This window comes from Sceloporus occidentalis, unplaced genomic scaffold, assembly GCF_023333645.1.
Source record: "Sceloporus occidentalis isolate IW3139 unplaced genomic scaffold, rSceOcc1.0.p SCAF_157, whole genome shotgun sequence".
Classification (NCBI taxonomy): domain Eukaryota; kingdom Metazoa; phylum Chordata; class Lepidosauria; order Squamata; family Phrynosomatidae; genus Sceloporus; species Sceloporus occidentalis.
The window spans coordinates 1605730-1633147 of record NW_028317137.1 but is presented as its reverse complement, the minus strand read 5'-3'; the positions used below and the strand labels follow the sequence as shown (position 1 = coordinate 1633147).

Sequence of the window (27418 nt, the reverse complement as noted above, 5' to 3'; positions counted from 1 at the left end):
GGCATTATGTTCATTTAAGCCTCAGATATCCTCGATGATCATGAATTCCACAAGGAAGACAATCTGCCGGATGACATCACACAGCAGAAGCAGCTGGCGTAGTAACCTAGACTGGATCTCCAGGAACCTTACTAGCTCTGATTGCTAACGTACCAGGGTCTTATATTTTTCAGCTGAACCTCATTCACCCGGCTGATGTTTTGTCCACATTCAAGTCCCCGCATGTCCTTACAGGCTGTTATTGGCAAGCAGTGGTGGAGGCTGAACGTGATTTCAGATACAAGCTCAATGTCTTTCCGTGCCAAAAGAGACCATCGCCTGAAGAAGCTCACAATCTTTGCAGAAGCTTTCAGAGATCACTCTATGATTTTGTGTTAATCTGATAGCCCCACATGCTGGCCAGAAACAGTCCAAGCAGTGAATGTTTATTCGTACTTTGTAGGCTCCGTTTGATGGATGGCCTTGAGCATCCGATGATGGAATTGGGAGCGGCTGGATTTTCTGACCATGGTTTTTATGACCATTTTAAGGGTCTTCTTGTCCATGACTCCTGGATAATAGGGGAGCTCTAAATGAAGACAATCCCAGCTAGAAGACACAATTAATAGTATTCAATTAGCGTGAGTTCACTCCGATTCCCTTCTTGGTCTCTGTATCCTTAACTTGGCCTTGTTTATGAAAAATGGACTATGGAGTCTCTACAGCCAAACCACAGGGACTATTTCTCCTGAGCCTGTTCCCTCGTCTCTTCCTACAGCTTGATCAGCGCACACAGAAGCCGAGGGGAAAGATCAGTGGATATTTCAACCAGGACCTTTACGCCATTTTATCTTCCAATTGTGTTTATTTTCTAGCATGGGTTCCTCATTATATATATAAAGTTTTTGCAACTGTGTGTTAATCACGAGAACCTTTTTTATTAGCTATTTTACCCGGTCTTCTAGATGATGTTGGTTGACCGTATGGCCACGGTTTTTGTTTTACACATTTAAGGAGACAGTTAACCAATCCTTACTTGTTTGAAAAGTAGGATTTGCATAGCGGTCACTTCATGTGTAAAGAGAATAAAACTTACCATAGAGTAGAGCTGGAATGAAACATAGTTACCTCCAAGAGCAGGGGCTGGAGGGGTTAGGGGAGGCAGAAAAGAGGGACCCTCTGCCTTCAGATAAACGTCAGTATATGATGTCATTTCTTTGCGTCAAACATCCATAGGTCACAAGGTATTCAAACTGGGGTGTCGATCAATTCTACAGCTGGTGGACTAGCCAATGATCCCCCCTACCTCCCAAGTGTCCCATTTCCTGTGGGACAGTCCCGATTTCTGGGTACCGTGCTGCTTCTGTGGGCATGGAGGATCACTGGTTGGTTAAAGAGATCCTCTGATTGCCCACATGGCATAATCACGATGCTGTCACGTCAGCATCATGCCCCGGTGTGCACTACTTTTCGAGGAATAAGGTCCAACCCCCCCGTAGTAGGTACTGTGAATAAGGGACTGTACCAAGTAAAACAGGATACTTGAGAGGTATACATTGGGAGAGAACTTCACAAGTCAAGGCCGCATGGTTCGTATCTGCCGTTAATTTCTATGTCACCCGCGGACAGCTGGGTTCGGTGTGTCGGTAGGGAACTTACATATCACCATTACCTGCGGTGGACTCATGCGGCCCGTTTCCTTTGAGCCTACAGCACCGTATTCAGCGCATCACGCTATTGCTAACACTTTACCTCACGTATTCGCCTTTAAACTTCCAGTTATACTGACAGGCGGACTCCTATTGGCCAAGTCTTTCCACAGGACATCCCTTTCGCCCAACCAGCTTCTCCTTCCTGCCCAATCAGCGTCCGCCTACCTGACGTCTTCCGAGTGGCAGCTTACTCACAACCACACATCCGTTGCGTTTTGTTTTTTTTGAACGCGTATCCAATCATAGCCTCTCTCTTTAGGCCCTCTGCTTTCCTATTGGTGTTTTCAAAGGGCGGGACTTTCTCCGCTAACTGCCGCTAGGTTTGAATTTGAACTGAGGTGGATTGTAACGGGTCAGCACCGGAGCGGATTGTGGTCGGTAAATGTATGGTATGTATGTACCGTCTGTTCGTTAAAAGCTGATAATACTGTATGCCGTTATCGCGTTTGCTGTACGTACCGGGCGCTGCTTTACACGAAGCGGCACTGAGCGCGTTTCGTGTTATATACTTTGCATATAGGGAGGGTGTCGTGCACAGCTTTGTGTTGTTTTAATTAATTCCGGGTAAATATTTGGTGTAATTCTGACGCATAATATATAATAATTCTATTAATAAAATAGTGTTACATGGCCTGTGGTTGGCTGGGTTCTGGGGGGCACAGTGGGGCCACTAATTGATTTTGTAGTCAGAGTAACTCTATCGCTTTCTTTCCACGGGCTCTTTATTGGTGCTCATGTCATTTGCCTGCTTATTGGCTTATATAGCACCTTCATATTTCCTGGCGCTCTATAATGGCTATTGTTGCAGACTTGAAGTTTACAAAAAAAAAATATATATATTTTCCTGCAGGGTTGGCTATTGCGCAAAACTTGGATGTTTGCACAAATATATATAGGTGTGTGTGTGTGTATATGTATATATATATATATATATATATATATATATATATATACACACGGGGATCTTGTCACTTTGTAATTAAACCAGGGTTGATATGACTGGAACAGCCTCCCAGCAGAAGTGGTAGAGGCCAATACAGTAAGGCTCCTTAATCTAAGATTAGACCAAGTAGTGATTAAGGTCTGAGTTCTTCACATCAGGAGAGACGGGCGAATGGGTCTGATCTGCCCGCAGGTTCTATGTTTGTGTTTGAAGCAGGTAGAGACGTGCTGCGGGATCAGCTTTCTCTTTAATGCAGATTAAAAACATGATCATCTATCACAGGGGGTAACACTTCTAATTGTAGAGATTACTTCCAATTTAGTTTGTTGCTTTTTTTTTTTTTTTTTTTTAGGGGGAAAATTATGTGCCGGGGGGGGGTGTAAACATGCAGGCGGGGAATGTGCGAGCCCCCTGTACCAAGTGCTCATGACATCACACTATGAACATAAATATACATTGGGCTCATGTGCAAAAGCCAAAAGTACCCGGCAATTAAGCATGCGCTGGCGGTTGCTTTAGCCATCACCCTTGTGTTATGTGCGGGTCACGCGGTGGTTGTTAGTGGTTCAGACATCTTTCTGAGGTTTGTTTATGAAGAGCTGGTGTCTGTGAAACGTACAGGCGGGGCTATGTATATTTCCAATGTATGGGAAGCTTTATAGAAGCCTTTAGGTGTGGAATGACCTTAGAAGAAGCTGTTGATGGCTCTATATTTTAGTGTTGAGTTTGAATAGGATTGATCAGTACCTGACCGAGCGAGTGGAAAACAGATCTGTCTGTATCGTCCCATATGGCCCCACCAATGAAGACCGTGTGTTATTTTTTATTAATGTAGTCGCAATGATTTCTGCAGCACTTAAAGTTTAAAAAAAAACCTAGAACTCAGACTGAGCATCCAATGCATTGGGTAGTGAGGGCTCGGCTCGCAAGCTTAGTCTTTTTTGTAAGTACTATACTATATAATATGCATTTAACTTAAATGGTAAGTACCCCTAGAGTAACTTGTCATTTGTACCACACCAAAAGAAAATGTGAAAATGATTTGGCAGCTTATTGATCTAACAAAGCTCTATGTGAACCATTACAGTTTAGGGAAGAAAAACCATGTGCCCAAAACAAGTTAAAAAATGTATTTCAGCTTCCGGTCGCAGAGCGTTGGGCAATGATTCACTTTTCCTGGTTTTTGTAACAGATCTGATGCAGGTTTGCCTTTCATTCTCCTCTCAGATGGACAATTCAATAGAGAAAAAGTGTCAAGCGGCAGCAAAGATCTCGCGTCTGCCTGTCCCACCCAGCAGAAAGCGGGCATTAAGTGATGAGAACCTGGATCAGATGACGAGGGTAAAGAGAGTACAGGGGGTGTGTTTCACGTTTACTATAGCGCCTTTATTCTCCCTACACATCCCTCCCTGTGTACTGTTGTGTGGACACTCGTTCTACAAAGATCTTATTCTTAATACATTTATTAATGTTGGATACCTTGAAGGTAATGGGTCCCTTATAGAAGATGTAGTTCAGCTGAACTCTAATGTTCCTTTTGTACCCTTCCCAGAAGCGAGCCAAGGCCTCCTCCCCAGAAGTGGAGCGGCCAGCGGTGCGAGTGGCAGCAAGTATTGCCACTTCCAGACCACGTGTTGCCCCTGCGGCTGCCCTTCCAAAGCCTCAGGTCATTGGTAAGTCCCAGAACAAGCACAATTAGTCCATTGCATTGGCCTTATCGATGTATGTAACGAGTATCACCTTTCTTTTATTCGCAGGGAGACAGTCCTTGGCTGTCATCAGGCCAAAGAACAGAATCGTAGGGGTAACCTCTACAGGTATTTTACACACATTTGTCCACAACTCAATAGTATAAGTACGGCTTAAACAAAATGTTATTGCCTCAACCATCAAATGTTATCACACACATAACTTAACCCTGAAGACACGCTGCCAAATGAATACTAGCATTGACAATAGTGTATGATCCGTTATACTCCACTTGTACCTTATTGTAAACATTTGGTGAAGATTGTGAAAAGATTGCACCTTTGAGATGGAAACAAATCTTCAGTTTGGAATTTGTATTTAAATGTTAAATGCATCTAATACTGTATTTTCTATACGAGAATGGGAATATAATGTTCTCACTTTATTTTTTTTATTTTTTTTTTGCAAGTTCCCATCAAACCCAAAGTGAACACTTCTGGTATGTTTTTACAATTTGCTGTATACGATTTTACTGTTATGGCCCATAGAGGTTTTCCTGTTTCTAATTACCTCCATTGCTTTTCCCAAAGTATCCGCAACATCAGCCACTGCTGTCGATAAGAAAAAACGGGCTGCCTGGGATCTGAAAGGGCAGGTTAATGACATGAAAGACAAAGTCACAAACTATAAGAGCAAAGTACAGACGCTGTCTGGGGAGAACACAAGACTTCTGAGCACCAAAGATCAGTTACAGAGACAAGTGGAGTCCCTGTCTTCAGAGAATGCTCGGCTCAGCGAGGAGCGCTGGTAAGACCCCAGAGCGCATTTTACCTTCGTATTGAGGCTCTAAAGTGTCTTGTTCTTGTACGAGGGTGCAATGCACAATTGGGTGGCTCAAAGAAAAGCCCATCCAGTCTTTCTCCTGCTGTAAAGATTCAAACCTTAATCGGTCCTTGATCTTTAAGATTCAGTGGCTATATGTCTATCCCATGCATGTTTAGATCCGCTCACTGTATTACCCTCTACCTCTTCTGCTGGGAGGCTGTAGCAGCCTCTTAGTAAAGTAAAACTTCTGTGTTCCATGTAAGCCTCTCGCCACCTAGTTTTACACTGTGAACTCTTGTCACGTCAAGTGTTTTTAACATAGTCGCTCTCATTTTTCCTCCAAGTTATACATGGGGGACTTTGCTAGCTTATGGATGATATAGGTAGCAGGAGGTGGAAATCTATTCTGGGTAGTTGTCTCCTAATGCAAAATCTTGTTTCTGTGCTCAGTTCTCTGGCATTAAAGCTGCAGTCTGAGCAGAGGAAAGCGGCTGTCTCTGAAAAGGAGGTTACGCGGCTTTCTGAACTTTCGCGGCGACAGGAGGAGGAGCTGGCTGCTCAAAAACGCCTCATAGAGGAGCTGCAGGCAGCTAACAAGAGCCTGACACAACAAATTATGGATAAAGAGGTGCGTCTGAGCCGTATGATGCTCGTACCGTGACGTCTTCCCTCTCCTGATGCTTGTGAGCCATAAGTTTGTGATGGGGGCAATGACCTATCTCTTTACTCCAGGTTAAACTGATCTGTGTGCAAGGAGAGAACACCACACTCCGAGATACAGCGCAGGCGCAGAGCGAGGAGATCACTGCACTCAAACTATCCATTGATCAGAGAGATGCGCAGGTGCACACGCTGGAAACAGAGCGAAGACATTTGCACAACATGGTCCAGGAACTGAAGGTGAGCAGCCCCAGGAAGGAAAGTTTGACATTAAAGCAATGTGCCTTTGGTTACCTGCGTTCAGAACTAAACCCGGCCAACAGCTTGTGCCCAAGGCATTGGAGCCAATAACATGATCGGTTTCCTAGAAATCAACGGTGTGCTCTCATTTTCATTTGCTCTGATTCAAAAAGGCTTGATTGCAATGAATATTTACTTACATTGACATTTTGGTAATTCTTCTTCTGGTTGTATTGTCATCTGACCTTGTTGTCTCTGCCATCCATCCCAGGGCAATATCCGTGTCTTCTGTAGAGTTCGTCCAACGCTAAACTCAGAGAAGAATCAGACTGCCGGTCACATTTGCTATCCTAGTAATGATGAGAAGGGGATTATTTTATCAAAACTGGAAGAGGTAAAAGCTGTGCGCAGCACTCTATAATATGCTATTCAGAGTGAGTGCTGCGGTTTGGGTTATAAACTCCTGCAGTTAAGTCTCAACAAACTATGCAAAGCCATGCTTACTTTTATGTGAGTTAATTACAGCACAGATAAAGTATAGCCGTGATGACGAATCCCCTTAAACATTCATGAAACGGTTACTGTGTGGCTTTAAATATCATCTTGCCTGTTCTGCTTCTACACCAACAGTAATGTCCCTACGCGCCACCAGCAATCCATAGCAGAAAGGAGCTTAAATGTATCAAGCGGTCAACAAGCCAGAGTCCCTCTAATGGTTGGACATCTCTCTCTCTCTCTCTCTCTCTCTCTCTCTCTCTCTCTCGTGTAGTCTCATGTAGGACGGGAGAAAAAAGAAGCCGTGAAATATGATTTTAACTTTGATTGCATCTTCCCTCCCTCTTGCACGCAAGAGACTGTGTTTGAGGAGATATCGTTGCTGGTCCAAGTAAGTATGTCCCGTGCGGACTTGTCGTTCAATCTGCTGGAAAATGGCGCACGCCAACAGCTTATTGTTTTTATCATTTTTTTTCTTGCTTTAGTCAGCGCTGGATGGTTACCCTGTGTGTATATTTGCATATGGCCAAACCGGTAGTGGAAAAACATACACTATGGAGGGACCCGACGATGTCTCCCATGATACTATGGGGATGATTCCCAGAGCTATCGGGCAAATCTTCCACAGTGCTGAGGAACTGAAGATCAAAGGGTGGCAGGTGAGGGGCGCATCGAGAGAACAATGATTGGTCAATACTAGGACACTTACTGGAAAGAAGTGTTTCTTACAAATGTAGGATTTGTCTATTCCTTCTCACTACATTTTCCTAAATTTTTTATTTTTTAGTACAAGTTCACGGCCAGCTTTCTGGAGATCTATAACGAGTCTCTAAGAGACCTGCTGGTTCACCGTCCAGATAAGAAGGTGGAATATGAGATCCGTAAAGTGAACAGCTCAAGCAACCAAGTGTACGTCACCAACCTTCGCTACGTTGAAGTCTCCAGCGAGGATGAGGTAATGCATACAGGGCAGACCCCGAAAACTAGGTGTAGACTTATAACCAACCCTACCCCCCCCCCCCCATTCATAAAGGCAGGTCAGGTTGGCCTGAAATCACGGTTCAGAAGTGGGTTTGTTGTCTCATGGTCTCCCTATAAAATATATAATCTGTCAATTAAGAACTAGTATATCCAACAAATAGTAAATACTTTCATTTTTTGGGTTTTTTCGATTCCAATTCTTATCCACTTGCACTCCTCTTAGGTACATGAACTCTTAAAGACAGCAAAAGCCAATCGCTCTGTGGCCAAAACGGCCCTCAATGACAGATCATCTCGAAGTCACAGTGTATTCCAGCTAAAGATAGAGGGTGAGAATGTGACCCGAGATGTCAGAACATCGTGTAAGTATGTTTAGATTCATATCAAGCCATGCTCAGATCATCTAATAATCTATTTGTGAAATACAGGGCTTCCTAAAGGACAGGTAGGAGAATCTAGCGACTGCCCTACAACAAATTCTGGCAGATCATTGGTGGTTCTCATTGTTATGAAATTAGTGTTTTTATTAGACTTCACACCCCATGTTCTGCTTTCTTTTTTAGCTGTTTTGAGTCTCATTGACCTTGCTGGGAGTGAACGTCTAGACCGATCTCTATCCACCGGAGATCGACTGAAGGAGACCCAGTCGATAAACACATCTCTGTCCACTCTCGGGATGGTCATCACCTCTCTGTGTAACAAGGTACTGCGACACAGGGCGTTCATTCTGTCCCTGCTCATCCCTCGTGTTTTGGGCAAATGTTAACGTGAACATGCATGCGTTTCCTCAACAGGAATCTCATATCCCGTACAGGAACAGCAAGCTGACGTACCTCCTGCAGAACAGTCTGGGAGGGAACGCAAAAGTGTAAGTACGCCTGTAAAAGCTGTGATGAAAACTTCCATTCGCCTTCTCTTACCTGTTCTTTGGCACGCCACACATTTTCTGTTTTCATTTGCTGTGATATTTACAGTCTCTCCTTTTCTAATCCTGTTTGCTGCTTTCCTTTTTCTCATCGCTCTGACTTTATTACAGGTTGATGTTCGTTAATATCTCTCCACTAGAAGAAAACTTTACAGAGTCTGTGAATTCCCTTCGATTTGCCAGCAAGGTGAGCGGGGACGTGGATTTTCATACATCTCTGTACCCTAGGGTTTTGCTTTTGTTTATTCCGTATGTTTGATCAGGGAATTGCCTTTTCCCATATCCAGTATTAATGAGATTACACTAATTACTACACATTAACTCATTGAGGTTGAAAGAATACCATGTCTAGGAGAACATTTTGTAAAAGGCACATAAAATTGGACGTGTTTAAAGTGTTCAGTGTGCAGCGGTGCGCTTTATTTCCCACTAACGGGAGAGTAAGCTGGAGAGCTGAAGCTTCTACTGCTCGGTTCCCGTACGCGTTTATAAAGGTCTAATCACAGTGAGCTTCTCAGGCAGGATTTCAATCCAATTATTAGAGACGGTTATGAAAGAGAAGGTTTCAGTTTATAGATAAGTATGAACTTTCTTTGGACAACCTGTAGAAAGAGTGAGGTAACCCAGAGCTCCTGACATGTCTTGGGTTCCCTGTGATGGCTCTTATTGGTCACCAGCTCAAGCCACACAAGTGAAATCAGTTTACTTTGTTCAGCACGACATTGGGATCTTGGCTGTTCCTGACTGTTTGGGGAGATGGTCCTTTAACGTATTTCTTAATTTGTGTTCTAGGTCAATGAGTGCGTAATTGGAACCGCACGCGCCAACCGCAAGTGACCCTCCCTCGGACTCCGATTTTAGAGATGAACACTTAAGTGCCGTCGCAATCCTTAGCCAGCGGATTGTGCCGGATCGTGTGTATTGTATACACACACATTGAAAAATATTATATTCTATTTTAGAAATTGACCAGAACCCCTGTTTTATGGTTTTCTTCTTTTTTTTAAAAAAAAAATAACCGTGAGGTTAGGAGTGAAATTTTAGTAATTAAATTATCGTATAACTTTCTACTGCCCATTGTATATAAGATCCCAGTGATGTAAATATTAAACCTCCTTTTTTATATAGCATTTTCAGTTTTCCTTTAGCGTGTGTGAACCTCCCCTCCATCATGCTGTGTAATTATAAAACGGTATAAATGGCCGGTCAACGTCCTCGTATTCTGTGGACATTCTCTGTGTATTCTGCTTCCCTTCTGAATGTGTGTTGTATATCCACTCCTGTTTCCCTGTAAATGTTTGCTTTAATGCCGTGGGGGGGGGGGATATTCAGTTATTGAATGGAGGTACAGTGAAATTGAGGGAGAAATTGATATTATTTTTTCTTTAATAAACTACAGTGTTCTGTGTGTCTTTTTGTATTTTCTGAATGTTCTTTGGTGCTCCCACTTGCTTTATCGTGGCTGATCTGGCTTATAAATACTTTGTGTACTCCAAATATTAGTACATTGTAGGAGTAAGCGACCCCATGTTAAGGGGCTGGAAGAAGCTTTGATGCTACCCTGTCGGTAGGAACCTTCATGCGGGGCTGTGTGGCGGCAGCCCCAGTGTAACGGCGCACCGGTACACCTTCACGGTTTGGGCATTGCCCCGGAGGCATCTCCAAATCCACCTCCCGTGTTGTGAGGGGGACTTCAGGGTTGTAGATGTATGCTTCCCAATAACGGGGAGAATAAAAGGGAAATGGAAACGTAAAAAAAAATAATCCCATTACTGTTAGAATTCCACGTAAGAGGACGCTGTGCCTGTTACCTGTAATCAGAAGATGCTGCTCAGTGTTTTTTCCCCAGCATTGGCACCTATCCTAAAGCGAAACAAATTTTTACTTTTCTGTTCACTTTTACACTATTAGTACTAATTAATCTTAATGTGGTTCTAAAGGGTTTACTTGTCCTGAACAAAAATTGAAATGCAGAATCCTGTGCAGAAACAGGAATCCTGGGTTAACCCACAAAAAACCCAAACCCCTGCATGTGGTAGTGATGTCCGGATCATGAACGAATCGTTCATTTGATCCGGTTCTTTTTAGTGAGCCGGATGAGTCGGTTCACTAGACTGAACGATTCGTTTGTAGCGGTTCAGTCTGTGAATCATCATGCAGCTGTAACCTGATCCTAGAGCTGTGAGTCATCTGCAGAGCACTCTGGGGTCAGGTTACAGCTCATTAATTCTCACAGGAACGATGACTCATAGAGTCAGAGATTCGTTCAAAGAGTCGAATGAACCGAAGAGTCGAATGATTCGAATCTTACAGGGATCCGGATCTTACAAGGATCCGAATCTTACAGAGATTCGAATCATTCAGAGAAAATCACTGATACCATACTTTTATAAATAAATACATTAATAATGTTCACACTGCCCCCAGGATTTAGATTCCCCTGAGTTTGCCCCCCTTTACCTATAACTGCACCTACAGTTAACTTTATTAAATTAATTAAATTAACCCTCAATCATCAGCATAAAATTAACCCTTATACCCCATCAACCATAACTGCCCCTGAAATTAACCGTAAAGATCCCATTAACCATAACGGCCCCTGAAATTAACCCTAAAGACCCCATTAACCACAACGGCCCCTGAAATTAACCCTAAATACTCCATTAACCATAACTGCCCCTAAATTAATTGCATGTACTCCAGATAAATTACCTAATAAATTGGTATGGTTGATGGGGTCTTTAGTGTTAATTTGGGGGCAGTTATGCTTAATGGGGTGTTTAAGGATAATTTAGGGGCAGTTATGCTTAATGGGGTGTTTAAGGATAATTTAGGGGCAGTTATGCTTAATGGGGTCTTTAGTGTTAATTTAGGGGCAGTTATGCTTAATGAGGTGTTTAGGGTTAATTTGGGGGCAGTTATGCTTAATGGGTCTTTAGTGTTAATTTAGGGGCAGTTATGCTTAATGAGGTGTTTAGGGTTAATTTGGGGGCAGTTATGGTTAATAGGGTGTTAAGGGTTAATTTTAGGGGCAGTCATGGTTGATGGGGTGTTTAGGGTTAATTTAATGGTGAGGGTTAATTTAATTAATTTAATAAAGTTAGCTTAAGGTGCAGTTGCAGGTAAAGGGGAATGTAAATCCTGGGGGCAGTGATTATGAATGTATTATTTATAACAGTATGGTGACATTCTCTGAATGATTACAATGCCAATGAAGGCAGAGAGTCGTTCAAAGATCCGGATCTTACAATGATCCGGATCTTACAGTGATCCGGATCACTGTAAGATTCGGATCCCTGTAAGATCCGAATCTTTGAACGACTCTCTGCCTTCATTGACATCACTGGAGGCAGGGGGGAGGATTCATAATGAAAGGGGCGGGGCCAATCGTTAGTGTGCCTGCACGGAGTTACTGGAAAACAGTAACTCCGTGCAGACACACTGAGTGATCCGAAGATCAGAACTTCCCATCACTAGCATGTGGCCCTCATCCCTCCCCTCAATATATTCAGTATGGGGGTGTATGAGCTAAGGCTTGGTGGTTGCCCCATCACCCTTGTTTTGTGCATGGAGTAACCTCTGCTCACAGGAGGAGGCAGGACCCTTTGGCTCCTCTTAGATGTATCCCTGTGTACACAATGCGATCGGATCATGGATAACCTGCTGCATGCGCCTAAATATCAAGCAATGAGATTCGGCCTCAGGAGGTGACAGGTTCGGGCTCTGCACCATACGGGGGCAATTCCTCTTAATGCTACGTCTATAGGGGTTTATTCATGAAAGTGGAGTTACTAGTGGGATTGTGTTTTTCATTCCCTTATTATTTGTTATAAAAGCCATCTTCCACGGAGAGTCTGCTAGAAGACTTTGTTGTCCTCGCGGTTGCTGTTAGCTGAATCCAGTCTGCTATACATATACCATTTTTATCATACTGCCTGTGGGAAACAGAATGGCTCAATCTTAATCACCCAGACACTGACTACTAAAAGTCTGCGGAGCTGTATACTTCGTTAGTATTACCACGAAGCATCAGCTCAGTGTGGTGTCTGAGCAGGACTCACCCTAAATATCACACGACTGACAGCAACGGCGCCTCCAGGTCTGCAGATAAAGGGAATTTATTGGAACCAAATGAGATAAAACCAGGTTTTTGTCACCGACCAACATTACTGTACACAGCGCCGGATTGTTATATTACTGTATACAGCGCAGGGGTGTTATATCACTGTATATAGCGCCGGGTTGTTATATTACTGTATACAGCGCAGGGGTGTTATATTACTGTATACAGTGCCGGGTTGTTATATTACTGTATACAGCGCTGGGGTGTTATATTACTGTATACAGCGCTGGGTTGTTATATTACTGTATACAGCGCAGGGGTGTTATATTACTGTATACAGCGCTGGGGGTTATATTACTGTATACAGCGCAGGGGGTTATATTACTGTATACAGTGCTGGGGTGTTATATTACTGTATACAGCGCAGGGGGGTTATATTACTGTATACAGCGCAGGGGGGTTATATTACTGTATACAGCGCTGGGGGTTATATTACTGTATACAGCGCTGGGGGGGTTATATTACTGTATACAGCGCCTGGGGGTTATTCTCAAGGAGAAAAATATTCTCTATTATCTGGATGCTTTCTTCACACACAGAACATGAAACCTGAATAACCTGCAAACCTGTGATTATTAGGAATCCATTGGTAAAAGGCACAGTAATCTACAACTGATCCCTGTATTATTCACAAGCATCTGTCACTCAGCTCAGCAAGCCAATTACTGCGCCCATTTGGGGCGGGGCTCTATACATACGCCTCTCCCTTCTAGCGGTGTGTGCAATTGAACACCAGTCGCCCCTCCCACCTGATGGCTGGCGGCAAGGCATGCGCAGCACCCTATACCGGAAGCGGAAACTGACAACTGCGTCACCGACCGGAAGTGGAGGAATAGAGCTACCAGCGGTAATACCCCGGGTTCTGCGCTGTCGTATTGTCATGGTGCTTTTTTTTGTTCTTATGTTTAACCCTTCGCTGCCTGTATAGACTGTAGCTTTCACCCTCAGCTTCCAGACTTCTGTGTTTAGGTTCCTCGGACCTCATCCCTGTCGCCCCATGTAAACACGGTACGGGTAAAGGGTTAATGTAATGCCCTAAATCGCGATACAGCGTTTACCTCTGTGTCTTGCCGTGTGTGGCTCATGTGAGGATAGTACGGGGGCCTGGGAGGCACATTTACCCTTAAACACGTCTATATTTCGTGTGCGTATGGAGTTCTCATTCATGAGATAGGCATATGGCTCCTGAATCTAGGACGAGACCGACGGCTGATTAGGTTTGAGTCTTTACAACGGGAAAAACGGGCGACTAGTCGGGCTGAACGGGTCTGATCTCCCGGCTGATAACGCGTTTTATTTAAATGCTTCACTAACATATTCCTAATATCAAAATCCCCCGGCTGTTACTTGTGTTTAGAAGCTGTATAGCCTGTATCTATTTGCTGTCGTATGATTGGCCGGTAGTGGTTTATTTTTATATTGTGTCCGTATATACACAATGTATTCATATAGATCTTATTTCTGTTACATAATAGGAGCACAGAAGAAGACACGGGGAGATATGACTTCAGTAGAACCCCGATGCTAGCGTCTCCCGTTGTATCCCTTATTCCGTTTTACGCCGCCGCTCATATTAGGTAAGCGGGTCGCTGAATGTAAATGTCCACAAAACTGTTCATTATGGTCCGCCAGACTTTATTTGTTGCTGATTACTTTCAATGGAAAGGGTTAGTCTTCTGGCTCAGACAGCCTCAATGTATATACCTTATGGAGAAGCTGCAGCTCCCCACCTCCTCCACGGTCCAGCGATTCTCTCCGTTCTGCTTGAAGTCAACGGGAGTGCTTACTGCGCATGTGCACGGGGGGAGGGGGGTGTCATATGGCAATAGGGTGTGCAAATGAATATGGGGGCTTTCCTGCATTTGCAACAAGGACCACTTGATCATTTAAAGAGACCACCCAGCTATTATTCATTAAATGCATATCACGGCTGAGTGCTCCTTTTAATGTAAAAATCTGGTTACTTGGAGTAATTTCTAGTTGAAATCCTTTATTAAAAGGTACTTTCAAAAATGTAACTAAAGACAAATCATTGCAGAATAGATGGGTTGTACAGCTAACAGTTTGTTTCACGTTAAGACTTTTTGTAAATGTTTTCCAGTAGTTTGTAGGGTTTGGGGATATTCTGCATAGATTAATTAGCGGGCATGTAATGAGCTGTCATCATTAGCCTCAGGGGACTGGAATAGAAACCGGGACTTTCTATCATTATAATCAAACCACATTTTGCCGAATAAATTGGAAAAGGCTTTTTCCAACGTCCCTGAAAGCCCCAACCTGTCAGCCAAAAATGAGTCCCCTTGCCGTGTTTTGGCTTGTCCGCAGCTCAAACGCCAAGGTCTCGCGATCTTCTGCAGCTTTAGCTCACCCAAATGTATTGTTACGTATTTATTAAGACCCCAGCGCCATAGTTGTTGTTGTTGTTATTATTATGTCTCTCTCTGTTCATCCTGGATTTTGTTGTATTTTGATCCTGATTTACTGTTGGGTTAATGTGATTGCTGTTTTTCCCCCCACCCTTCTTGTTTGCAACACCACACTTTTATATTACCTCACCTGTCTTACCCGCTTGTGTCCCCTGCATGACGTTACATGTTGCTTGTTTAAAGGTTTTTTACATCTGCCCCATAACAGGTCTGCTCTGCTATACCGGGTCGACATCCTGCCATGCTTGCTTCATTCCTCCTCGCACCCTGAGTTCTCTGAAGGAAAGAATGGCACACGTGGACGAGGTCATTGTACTAGATGATGAAAACGATGAAGAGCAAGTGAAGCCGCATTCTTCTCAGAGTCCACCGCCATCTCAGAGTAACGGGAAGGATGTGGCAGAAAGTGAGAAGAAGAGTCAAATACTCAAAGTGCAGAATAATAAGCTGTTCGAGGAGGTGAGGAACTTTCTCCCTTTTTCACATGGAGGTCTTCATCCTTTGTTTGGTTTCCTTGTGAATTTCTTCCTTCATTTTGATGTTTTTCACCAGCCGCTACACCCTCTCCTCTTTCACTTCTCTTTTTTTTTTTTTTTTTTAAGTCTTTGTGTTGCATAAATCATTGTACTGCCTTTGTCTTAATTTTTTTATGTTCTTAACATTTATTCCCCCTATCAGTTAAATTCCCCATTTTCCTGGCCCACACACAGCTCTTAAACTTCTTTTCTTCTGTTTTAGTTTGTGGACTATTGTGCAGGCCTCACTGCAGAGCACCCAGAGGTGATATCTTTCCTCAAGGGGAAATATTCCCGAGCCAACCCTTCATTCCTGTCTTCTACTGAATTTTGCAATGTCTTGGGTCGGTGTCTCACCAGGGTACAAAACAAACGCTCTAAAGTCTTTGTTTACATCAATGAGCTATGTACAGCGCTAAAAGCCCATACACAAAAGCGCAAGGTCTCCCTACAGCCGCCCTCGAGTTTACAGCCATGGAAAGAAGACTGTGAGAAAAAGAAAGAAGTGGAGGAGGAAGAGGACGATGGAGACAATGGAACGAAAACTGGATCCAAGCGCCAGATTCGTTACCTGGAGAATCTGCTGAGGCTTTACTCCCGAGAGATTCAGAAGCTTCAAGAAAAGGAGCTGACCCTAGAGGAATTGGAGGATGAGGACTCTGCCTACATTCAAGAGTCCCGACTTAAACGCAAGATTCTGCGTATTTTCCAGAAGCTCTGTGAGTTAAAAGACTGCAGCAGTCTTACCGGCCGCGTAATAGAGCAAAAGATACCTTATCACGGAACCCGGTACCCAGAGGTCAACCGTAGGCTGGAAAAATTCATTAATGGATCTCACGATGTTTTCCCCGATTACGGGGATGTGCTCAGAGTGATCCAGAAAGCTAGCGAGAAGCATGGACTTGGGATATCGCGCAAGAAAATGCAGGGGATGGCTCAGGATGCTTTCAGAGAACTTGGGAATAGATTGCAGGAGAGGAGGCACCTAGATTTGGTGTACAATTTTGGGTGTCACTTGACGGACTCCTACAAGCCTGGTGAGTGCGACGATGAATGATAGACGCAAGATATATTCTGTGTTCGGGAGTTGGGGGCTACAGGTTACCTATTCAGTAATGATAAACAGGGTGACTGGCTGTTAGAAGTGCAATAACCCAAACGTGGGGTAAAGGTGTTATTCAGCATAAAATATTTTCTGTAGTGAGAACGATACGGTTTAGGCTTATACTTGGCAATTAAGATGTTCCGCTGGAAATTTAGGACCAAAAGAGGGAGAATGGTGTCTTTCCTCCAGATTAAATGGCTGTAAACTTTAGGGAAAGAGGCTTCTTGGATAGATTATGATCTGTGCTCTCTCCTGTTTCTTCTGGGTTTTGTTAAATTGAGCTGAATTTTTGCACTTCTGCCCGGGTAATGAGCCACGCGTCTCTGCTTTTTTCACCTGGTGGTAATGGGTGTCCTGATCTGAAACCAGCCGATAAGCTGCAGGTCGGTCTGTCTTGTGTCACATCTTCCAACCGTGAGCGTCGTTTTTGCTTCAGGTAATGACCCCGCCAATCAGGACTCTTCCTTGCAAAGGCGTCTCCGTGAGAACCGCAGCGTAGCCCTGACACGTTTAGATGACATCATCAAGAAGTATGCGGTGATGCAGGACGAAGGAGAGGAAGACGAGAGTAACAGGAGCAGAAAGGAAAACGAATCTCCAAGCAGCTCTAGAGCGGAAGAGGTATTAGAGCCCCTCTCTAGATGTATCCCTAGTCGTCCCTGATTATAATCTGTTTTTAAAGCTTCAGTAGATGCTTCCAGAATCTCCTGCTGCATTATGCTATGTTATTGTAAAAACACGCTAAGGGATCTATCCTTAACCCCTTCAAGACCGGGACGTACCTGGTACTTCCTGGTCACGTGTCATCAGCAGACCGGGACATACCAAGTACGTCATTGATGATGCACGATCCAGCGTCGCTCTGAACGCTGGGATCACGAGGGGATGACTGCTAATCCCCCCCCTCAATAAACCTAGCGTTTTGTTGCCGTAAACTCCCTTAATCTGACTCCAATCATAGGCAGCCGTGATGCTTTGGCTCGCTTTCTCTGCTCAAACCACACAGGGATGACTTTTAGACAGCTGTCTGAAAACTTGACATTATATATAATAAGTCTATAAACCATTGATTATGGCAAGACTTTTGTGTTTGTCTAGTAAATTGGGCTAAGAAAACAGAATCCCACATACATGTAGCAAATAAACATGCTAAGAAATGTAGGGAAACTGTCATTTTGAAAAAAATAAACAATAATATTCAACTTTTTAAGACCAAAATAACGTGGGTTATTTATTGTGGTCCCTAGTCAAGGGATAGACACGCTGAATCTCCTCCATCCAGGGAATCTGCAGAAGAGGAAGAGACAGAAGAAGATGATGATGATGAAGAATCTGAAACCGACATTGAGGACGACCTTAAGCGTTCTCAGGAGGTGTCGGGAGAGGAGGGAGATGAGGAGGAAGGTGAGACTTGGAAGCTGCGGAAGAGCTTGTGATGGAAGCTCTCAAACCTCTGCCCCGTGACAACCCGTGGGGTTATTTGTCAATTTCTATGAGTTTTTAAAATATTTGTCTATTAGCAAAAGTAGTTCCACAGGGTGTTTAAAAGGGATGTTATGTAGAAGGGTGTTGCAATAGTAGACTTGCTGCCAACATTTTGGGGGAACGAGTATTGAATGAGCAGTTATTAAGATGTGACTCCCGGGACAGGGCTGCTTCCCTAAAGCCAAATGACTAAAAGAGGAGGTGGGGGGGGACCTTATAGTGCTGGAGGCAGCAGAGAGATCGAGGAGAGGCTGGGTATAGTCGCCATTCACCATAATACCTTTCATTTGAACGAGTGGGAAAGAGCCTTCAAAGCGTTTGGTATAAGAATGTTATATGTAAGGCCGCGCCTTCGTTGTGTGAATCTGTAACTCCAATCTTTTTTCCAGAGGAGCAGCCCGCAGACCCAGACAATGAAGATGACCAGAGGATGGACATCCCTGATTCTCAGCCCCCTTCTTCAAACGATAATCACTTAAATGAAGAGGGAGAAGAACCTCCCGGGGAATGTTCTACTCCAACATCTTCTGCACCTGCAGTTCAAGAGGAGGCACCCATTACAAAAGTGAATCTAGAAGCTGAATGTCCTTTGGATCCTTCCATAGAAGACGCCACTTCTACTTCCAGGCGAGGCAAAGAGCAAGAAGAACTTGATAAAGCAGACGCTAGTTCTGCCGATACCAGCCAGAGTGATCAAAAAATTCTACTTCAAATGGAAAACCACTCTACGGGGGGCTTAACGCTTAAAGGGGTGACAAGCGTGAAGATAAAGGTGCAGAAGGACAATCCCCTCGATGTAAATGAATGCGGCACGCCTGCTGGCATGGAAAGTGACAAAACCAGTGATACCGATGTGTTGCCCATGAAGAAGGTGAAAAGCTGCTCTGCAAGCGCTGAACTATGCCAGAGTAAAAGCAAAATGGACAACGCTGCGGATCCCGGAACGGATTTCTCCCCCGCGCGTTCAGGTAACAAAAGAACTTCTCTACTAGAACACAAGTCACTAGGCGTGACTGAAAAAGGATCTTCTCCCTCTACAAATATTATGTCGCGTAAGCAAAGCTGCGTTCAGACGGAGAAAGAATCTACTTCTGACGTGGATACAGAGGACTTTGTCATCGGGAAACCCTCTGACAAAAGACGGATGAAGGGCGACCGTCCGCAAAATGTAGACAACGGCGTGGGAAACGTCATGAAGAACACGGAGGTTCCGCACACTGGCAACAGCAATGGCACTGTTCACGTGATCACAGAAAGGAGGAAAAGCACATCTCGGAGTACCAAAGACAGTGCTGCGGATGGCCACTCGGGCTCTACCACCAAATGTGGAAGGACCAAGGAACCCAGCCCTCCTCCCAGGAAGAGGAAAAAGAGTCCCTCGCTAAAGAATGGGAAAAGGACCATGAACGGAGGTGGAGAGATGGAGAGCAGGTGCAAGAAAGCACGGAGTGACTGGTGAGGAAAGGGGTGGATTGTGGTGATGGTAGCATTGGGTGATTGAGTTCAGTGGGGAGAATCAGCAGCTGGAATAGCCAGGCGAGTTGGAGCCAAGGAGTTTTTAGACGCAGTGAAGAAAGGCGATCAGTTTAGTAGACGCGGGGAAGACCAGGTTAGAAGCGGGAGCAAAACGATGAGGCTGTGGCGAAGAAATACATTTCTAGGCACTGTTTCTGCTCCATTCTGACCTCTTTAACCATATAATCCCCAGTTCCAACACAAGCCTTCCTGCTTCTCCTGACCCAGATGATGAGCGTGAGGACCCTGATATTACGCTGGACCTGGAGGTGACCTGCATTCCTCTATCCACCCCAACCAAGCAAATCCTCAAGGTAAGTTGGAGAGCGGCTTCTTTGTCTGTGTTGAAGCAGGTGGCAGGAGCTGCTTTAAATCTTATCGTATTGCCTAATACTCACCTTTTATCTTTTCTCTCCCGCCACCTTCTTTCTTTCTTTCCTCCTCGCTCGTTTTCCCGTCCGTTCTCTTCTACTTTCCCCACGATCCTGCTTGTGTTTTATGTCTGCCGCCGGCCACCAGTCTAATGCCTCCACACAGTGTGATCCGGATGAAGTGATTGTTCTCTCGGATTGAACGGGATGAATGCCAGCAGCGTGGCTCGTTTCTGGACAGGGGATACATTAGAAGCCATGCCTAGCGGCCACCATCTGATAGAGGAAGGATTGCGCAACGCCTTGAGGTGGCTTCTTTCGGATCGCTGTAACCGGTCTGGTGCCATTAGTTCGATGTATTTTCATGCCTGGGTATCTCAGAGGGACTCTTATGGGAAGGATATCTTCAGGCTGTATGTCAAATTGGTTGTTTGAGAATGGTTTTACCCCAGGGGCCTGGTTTTTGGAAGGGGGTACCACCCTGGGGTATTTTGGGTATCTCCCCCTTGGGTATTTTGGATATCCCCCCCCGTCCCACACGCCTTCTTTATTTAGGTTTTGTATAAAAAAAAAAGAGGAAAAAAAAAGGAAAAAAGAACTTTGAAAATAAATTTTTTGTTTTATTAGCTCCAAGTCGCATTTATTTTCATTTCGGTGATGATTGCGTACGTTCTCAGCACTCCGCGCATGGACGATGACCGGGCCTGGAACAAGAGGTTTTACTTACCGATCACAGAGGAACAAATTCTTTAATTTTGGCCCTGGGGCCTCTGTACATCCAGTGAAGGGCCAACCCCTGTGAGCTTCTCTTGGCTGGCCCTGCATAATGCATAGTTAATGCAAAGAGGTTTCTTGAGCGTAATTTGGATAAGGGATGTAAGGACACTCTTTAGTATCTTTGAACAATGGCAGCAACCAGACGGAGGCACCAACATCGCTCAAGATGGACATTTACCGTGGTATGTGGTGGACAACTTTATGAAGGTCTCTGGGCCGTACAATGTATACTAAAATCTTGAGTTTTCACCCCTTACGTTATTCTGGGGCAGCTGAGCACTTCTTGCTGGAGGGACCTGCCAGCGTTGGCCCCTCATGATGTATATGAATAGCCGTCGATGCGGAGGGCCGAGCTGTCTGTATAACGCAGGTGGGTCATCAATGAGATCGCACAAAGAATCCCCCTGTTAACCCCCCGCCACACACACACACTTCGCTGTAAAGAGTCGTAAAGGCAGCTGCGCCCAACTTGTGGTTCTTTCCGGATCATTTTGTTCAACTGCTGGTTCAGTGCTGGGTGGCTGAGATTAATGGGATTTGCAGAAGCAAAGCCGAAAGGAGCACCCGGGTTTCATAAAAAGCGGATGCCGCGATCAGTTATTCTTCCTCTTATAAAATGTATCAAGTATAGAAACATACAGAAAAGATGTATGTATATGTATGTATGTGTGTGTGTGTGTATATATATATATATATATATATATATATAATATATATAGTGATATCCCATAATATTAAAACTAAGGTCCTCATTCTATTGCATCACATTGTTAATAACATTTCTATAAGGCCTCGTTCAAGGCAAGGGACAGATAATAGCCGTAATCTGCATGCACAGTTCGCTGCTAATGATAGGAGTTCTATCTGAAGACTGTTATAACGTTAGTACACTCCGGGGCACGCGCGGATAGCACGCTCTTTTTATTAGTGAAGATATGGTGATTGACAGGCAAAATCACCAATCACAAACTCCATATTGGCACTCCAGACTGCTGCAAACATGAAGGGGGCGTGCCCCGTCGCTGTTTCCGGCCAATGACAAACGGCAGTAATAAGCGGCCTGTACTGCGAAGATGAAAGCATATGTGTCGGGAGACTCGGAGCGGGCGCCAGGACGCGCAGTGCGCATGCGCACCTTCAATAAAGGGGCGGAGCCTGCGGAGGCCTGAGACCCAGAGAGTGTTAAAGAGACAGCCAGAGACAGTCCAGGGGTGAGATAGATCGCTATATAGCGCCTCCTTATACCGCGTTACTGTATGCCGAGCGCCCGCTGACCTCTGTGGGGTCTGTGTAGGAAAAATGCATGCTGGTAGCGGGCCTGGCGTGACCTGTATGTGCATGTACATGTATGTGCTGTGTACATCATCATATAATACATACTTTATGTGTTCGTGTATGTGCTGTGTGCATCATCATATGACACATACTCTGAGTGTACATGTATGTGCTGTGTACATCATATGATGCATACTTTATGTGCTGTGTACATCATCATATAATACATACTTTATGTGTTCGTGTATGTGCTGTGTACATCATCATATGATACATACTGTATATGTTCATGCATGTACTGTGTGCATCATCATATGATACATCCTTTATGAATGTACATGTATGTGCTGTGTGCACCATCATATACATACTTAATGAGTGTTCATGCATGTGTGTCATCTCATGGTGCTTATTTTTGTGTGTATGTGTCATGTGTAAGGTTTGCTGGGGAAGTTGTACATGTATGACTGTACAGGGTGAGCATAGAATAAAAATATATGTACATGTATGTTTAGTGTGATTGGCACTTCGATTGCATGTATATACGGCTTGCGTGTGCATGTATTAGGTGTGTGCTGTTGGTGTAACCGTATAGGGATGCTGGGTAATTTGTATTATGTACATTTGGTTATGTTAATTAGATTATGTAAATTTGCTTTCTGGAAATGTGTGCCATTTTTAAACCGGGTTCCAAACCCACCGATGCTGGAGGAAGATTCAGGGCTGCTGCACTGTTTGTTAGATGGAACACGCCACAACAGTCTCCTACCCGCTTAGTACTGTGTATCTAGGCCATGCGGGCCGTCACCTGTGCTTTGTATGTGTTTAGATACGGATCAGGCGTGATTGGCGTCTGATGTAACTATTAAAACTGCACTTTGATCATCTGCAAGAACCGACTGCGATGCTTCCTAAAAAATCCAGAACAGTCCCTTCTCCGGCCACAACTTCTGTTACTTAAACAAACGATTAACTTTATATATGGATATTATTACTTCCCGCCAGATACATGAGACGTCCCGAGCCAGCTCTGCGTCCCGATTCTCACGATATCAGACCTGCAGCCCACATGTGTATGTTAGATATAAAGATATTTTGTTTACTGAGAGGGTGGTGATAAGTGGAACAGCCTCCCAGCAGAAGTGGTAGAGGGTAATACAGTGAGGGTATTAAACATGCATGGGATAGACATACGGCTCCCGAATCTAAGACGAGACCAACGACTGATTAAGGTTTGAGTCTTTACAGCAGGAGAAACGGGCAACTATACGGGGGGCCGAATGGGGGCCAATCTGCTCACAGATGCATAAGCAAAAGATGGCGCAGATGACACATGACTGACACATGGCACTGTAGATTTTACCAAAAAGCAGGAAGATTACGGATGTTACCATGGTGATAAGAGTTTTCACCAGAATGTGTAATAAGGCGCGGTCTGCGGTTGGTCGGGGCAATTTTTCTGGGTTTCTGTATCTCTGATTTATATACTCGGTCATTGTTTGTTGCACTGGGTTATTCTATCATACGTTTATCATACGTGTTGTATGTAAAACTCATTGTGCCTCCTCCATCCCTAGGTAAGCCCCTTCACGCCTTCATTATGGACTCCGCTGGCTCTGTCATTCACGTGGACTTCCCAGACGTGGCCAGTTCCCTCCTGGAGAGCCTGAATCAGCAGCGCATGGAAGGAAAGCTCTGCGACGTGTCCATCCATGCCCAAGGACGCGTGTTCCGTGCCCACCGCGCCGTGCTGGCTGCTTCCTCCCCGTACTTCCATGACCAAGTGCTGCTTAAAGGCATGAGCTGCGTGGCGTTACCTGGGGTCGTGGATCCTGGGGCGTTTGAGGCCGTGCTCTGCGCTGCCTACACGGGCCGTCTCACTATGTTGGCCGATGAGATAGTCAACTACCTGACGGTGGGCAGCGTGCTACAGATGTGGCACGTGGTGGACAAATGCTCCGAGCTTCTAAAAGAGTCGCGTGGTGGCACCAGTTGTGGTGGCGGAGGTGGTGGTGGTGGCAGCGGTGAGGGGACATCTGGTGGAAGTGCCCCTACCCCTCAACGTCCTCACTCAGGCCGAGCCAGCGAGAATCAGTCTCCGAGTAGCAGCAACTACTTCAGTCCACGCGAGGCGCCTCCCGAGCCTTGCGGTGACCGGAGCCGGAGGAGGAGCGAGGCGGCCGTCGAAGCTGCCGAAGAGGCGGGTGGAGAGGCTGAGCAAGGTGGCGGGGAAGCGGCGGTGGCGAGCTGCTCTAGTTACCGTAGGCCGAGTATCGTGCCGCAGAGGCACTGGGTGTATGTGAAGAAGGAGCGGCCCCACCAGGGCCTTTTGTTGACCTGCGAGGGAGAGGAAGAAGAAGAGGAAGACGAACTTGAGGAAGATGAAGAAGAGGAAGAGCACTTGAGCATCAGTGATGTACGAACTTTAAATGCTCCCGAGGAGCAAGTGAACTTCTGTGAGCCTTCGGATGGCATGCCCTACGAGGAAGGGTCAGGGGGTGGGTCAGGTTACCCGCAAGGTCCTCCACTTCTGCCCCTGGACATGCAAGGGAACCAGCTTCTGGTTTTGCCTTCAGGACACGGGGCAGCAGGACAAGGTGGGTCAGGGGCCAGCCAAGGAGGCGAAGGCGGCAAGATATTCTTGTGCCACTGTGGAAAGGCATTCTCGCACAAGAGCATGCGCGACCGCCACGTCAACATGCACCTCAACCTGCGTCCCTTCGATTGTCCTGTGTGCGGAAAAAAGTTTAAAATGAAGCACCACCTCACGGAACACATGAAGACGCACACCGGGGTCAAACCGTACGAGTGCGAGGTCTGTGCCAAGAAATTCATGTGGAGGGACAGCTTCATGAGGCATCGGGGGCATTGTGAAAGGAGACACAGGGCAGGAGCCGGTGGGGGCCAAGGGATGAAAGAGACTCCAAGCGTATGACGGGAACGTGGTGCACTCTTGCTGTGACTGGTACTGGGAGACGGGGAGGTGCGGGTTGGAGAGACATTGGCGAGGGAGGGTCAAAGGAGTCTTCCGGTGCTTTGAGAAAGCTTTAAGGTGGATGGGTTGGAGCGAGGGGGGGCAGTAAGAAACCTGATGTGTAAGAGACTGTTACTTAAATGGCACAAAGAAGATATATTCCCATTCATGTCCTGCTATTCACTAAAGGAGCGGCAGCCGGCGGCACTTTTACTCACGGACTCGACTCTGCCCTCCGAGATATAAGTTCTCCCCGCTAGTCCGTGACTCAAACACCTCTGATAGTTACCCAGAACTTTTCGTCCGTTGTCGGCAGGTGGCGGTAATACCCCAATGCAGTTTGTATTCATGTGTATTTATCTGATGGCGGGCAGAGCCCCCCCCCCCGTAGGGCAATAAGGTACTTACTGAAGGCTGTAAAGGTAACGCAGCCGCTGTACAGCTTTTCCGTTTAGTTAGAAGACTCGTTCACGCTACGCCGGCCGTGTCTTCGCTTTCACGCTTGGCTTCCCTTTCTATTCTTACCCCCTTTACGTAGATTTTCTTTCTCCCGTTTAAGCTGCCGGACGGACGCTGATTCTGTAACTGTATCCTGTATGTACACACACACGGTTTGCATATATGTATATGTCATGTACACTGCCAGCCATTACTATGATCTCAATGATGTATGATCACATTCCCGAGCAGGAAAGGGAACTTCGTGTGGAGTATATTATTATTATTATTATTACGCAGGAAAGTTGGAAGGTTCAACGTTCAGGAATATAAGGTTACGCATTTTTTTTTTATCTGAACGCGTTGATCGATGAGAAGCGGGTAACTCGGAGGGTCATGTAAGGCGACTGATTAAGGAGGGTCTCCCTTCTGGGGCGCCAGGTCACCTTGCATTGGGGTTTCCATATAACGCACTCTGATGGAAGATAACCCCGTGTATCGTAGCAAACATTAATAACACTAGTGTTGTGGTAGAAGCGTGGGGTCTCTTACACCCTTTTAAATATTTTTTTTAGAAACGGGAGATAGATATGTGTATGTATATCCTCGTCCCTTCTTTTCTGCCACGGGTAAAGTCTCAGGCGTTACACCCGGAAGAAATCCCTGCAAGCTGCTCTGTGACCAATTAACGTCATCTCTGTAAAGAGGGAAAAAAATCTGATCCCTGCTGTATGGATAAGTAGCATCTTAATGTATCTGCCGGTTTCCATGGTAACCAACAGCGGGGGGGGCTGCATGCTGGCAGCCGCTCTGTCGTTAGAGAATCTCATCGGCATGCAGGGACGATCCCCATACTTTTTTATGACTTTTATTATTTAGTTTACCATCCATGGGAAAATAATGTGTTTTTATCTTTTTTTTTTTTTCCCGTTTCTGCCGTTTTTATCGTTGTGACGCGACTCGTGGTTATCTGAAAGAAGGCGCTTGTGAATAGCTTAAATGATCCTGTTTTCCGTATGTAAGCTGTCTGTAAGGTGGTCACCTAAATATAACGGTGACACCCGAATGGAAGTAACTGCTTTAAAAACAGCCTCGTATAATGAGAAAAAAAAAAAAGAATTTTATTACATTTTAAAGACCAGCCGACCCCCTCCTCTCGTTGCACTCGGTAACACCCCCTCCTGGTTTGTGGCCCGTTTTAACTATTTGTGAAAATATCTTTTAATTTGGAATTATATGAGAGGGGCTCAGATATATAAAAGTTAGGACTTTTGACTGCATAGCGTAACCAGGGTCTCAAACCCCCCCCCCCCCATGAAAGCTATTGAGCGTTTTTAACCAACGCGCTGGTGCATGGGAACCAAATTACTCTAAGGGACCCTTTGTGTGCCAACTAAAGTTTCTGTTAAACTGGGCATTCACTAAAGCAGCCTCGGCATCATCTCCCTAGGACTCGGAAGGACCCCAGAGCGCCCGATGCTAAGATCTGCAGGGTTCACCTCGCTCTATAGGACCTTGAAGTCCATCAGGAGAGAAGCAATCGGAGGTAAGAGATTTGCCCAGGCTGAGTTGCCCAGGTATCTAGAAGCGGATGGGCACTGGGGATGTCTGAAAACCTGCCACTAGATGGCAGCACTGCAAATGCCAACTGGTACGAGCCCGGCTGTTCTTTAACTACAAATCCCAAGACTCTCAGACACCTTTTTGGCCCACCTTTTTGTAGATACCTTTTGGCCAATCCAATTCTTTTGGATACCTATACCCTTCTTTATTATAATAATGTATAATATGTGTTGTTATTATTATTGGCTATAACTCACGTTTGAATATAAATGCTTGACTTTTTACCCCATTCTATACACTAATAATATACTGCGTTTGTGCGTATACCTCCTACGCGCACACTGATTTTGTACACATATACGATATGATTAGAGTTGTACGCCAGATATATTTACGATATCC

General features: G+C 45.1%; 3 protein-coding genes across 3 annotated transcripts; all 3 read left to right on the top strand.

Moving 5' to 3' along the window:
* The first annotated feature begins 3861 nt into the window (after nucleotides 1-3861).
* LOC149280393 (carboxy-terminal kinesin 2-like) lies at nucleotides 3862-9286 on the top strand. The gene is made up of 15 exons (XM_089500639.1): nucleotides 3862-3975; nucleotides 4187-4307; nucleotides 4392-4451; nucleotides 4914-5130; nucleotides 5599-5776; nucleotides 5881-6048; nucleotides 6320-6442; nucleotides 6818-6934; nucleotides 7029-7202; nucleotides 7331-7498; nucleotides 7748-7886; nucleotides 8088-8227; nucleotides 8319-8392; nucleotides 8561-8636; nucleotides 9242-9286. Exons 1-15 carry the CDS (start codon nucleotides 3862-3864, stop codon nucleotides 9284-9286), a joined length of 1914 nt encoding a protein of 637 aa, XP_089356765.1.
* Nucleotides 9287-15286: 6000 nt separating this feature from the next.
* LOC149280392 (uncharacterized) lies at nucleotides 15287-20742 on the top strand. The gene is made up of 7 exons (XM_089500638.1): nucleotides 15287-15457; nucleotides 15737-16550; nucleotides 17055-17239; nucleotides 17866-18022; nucleotides 18493-19558; nucleotides 19812-19932; nucleotides 20617-20742. Exons 1-7 carry the CDS (start codon nucleotides 15287-15289, stop codon nucleotides 20740-20742), a joined length of 2640 nt encoding a protein of 879 aa, XP_089356764.1.
* Nucleotides 20743-23641: 2899 nt separating this feature from the next.
* Nucleotides 23642-24976, top strand: LOC149280391 (zinc finger and BTB domain-containing protein 22-like). The gene has a single exon (XM_089500636.1). The coding sequence runs from the start codon at nucleotides 23642-23644 to the stop codon at nucleotides 24974-24976; it is 1335 nt and encodes a 444-aa protein (XP_089356762.1).
* The last annotated feature ends 2442 nt before the right edge of the window (nucleotides 24977-27418 follow it).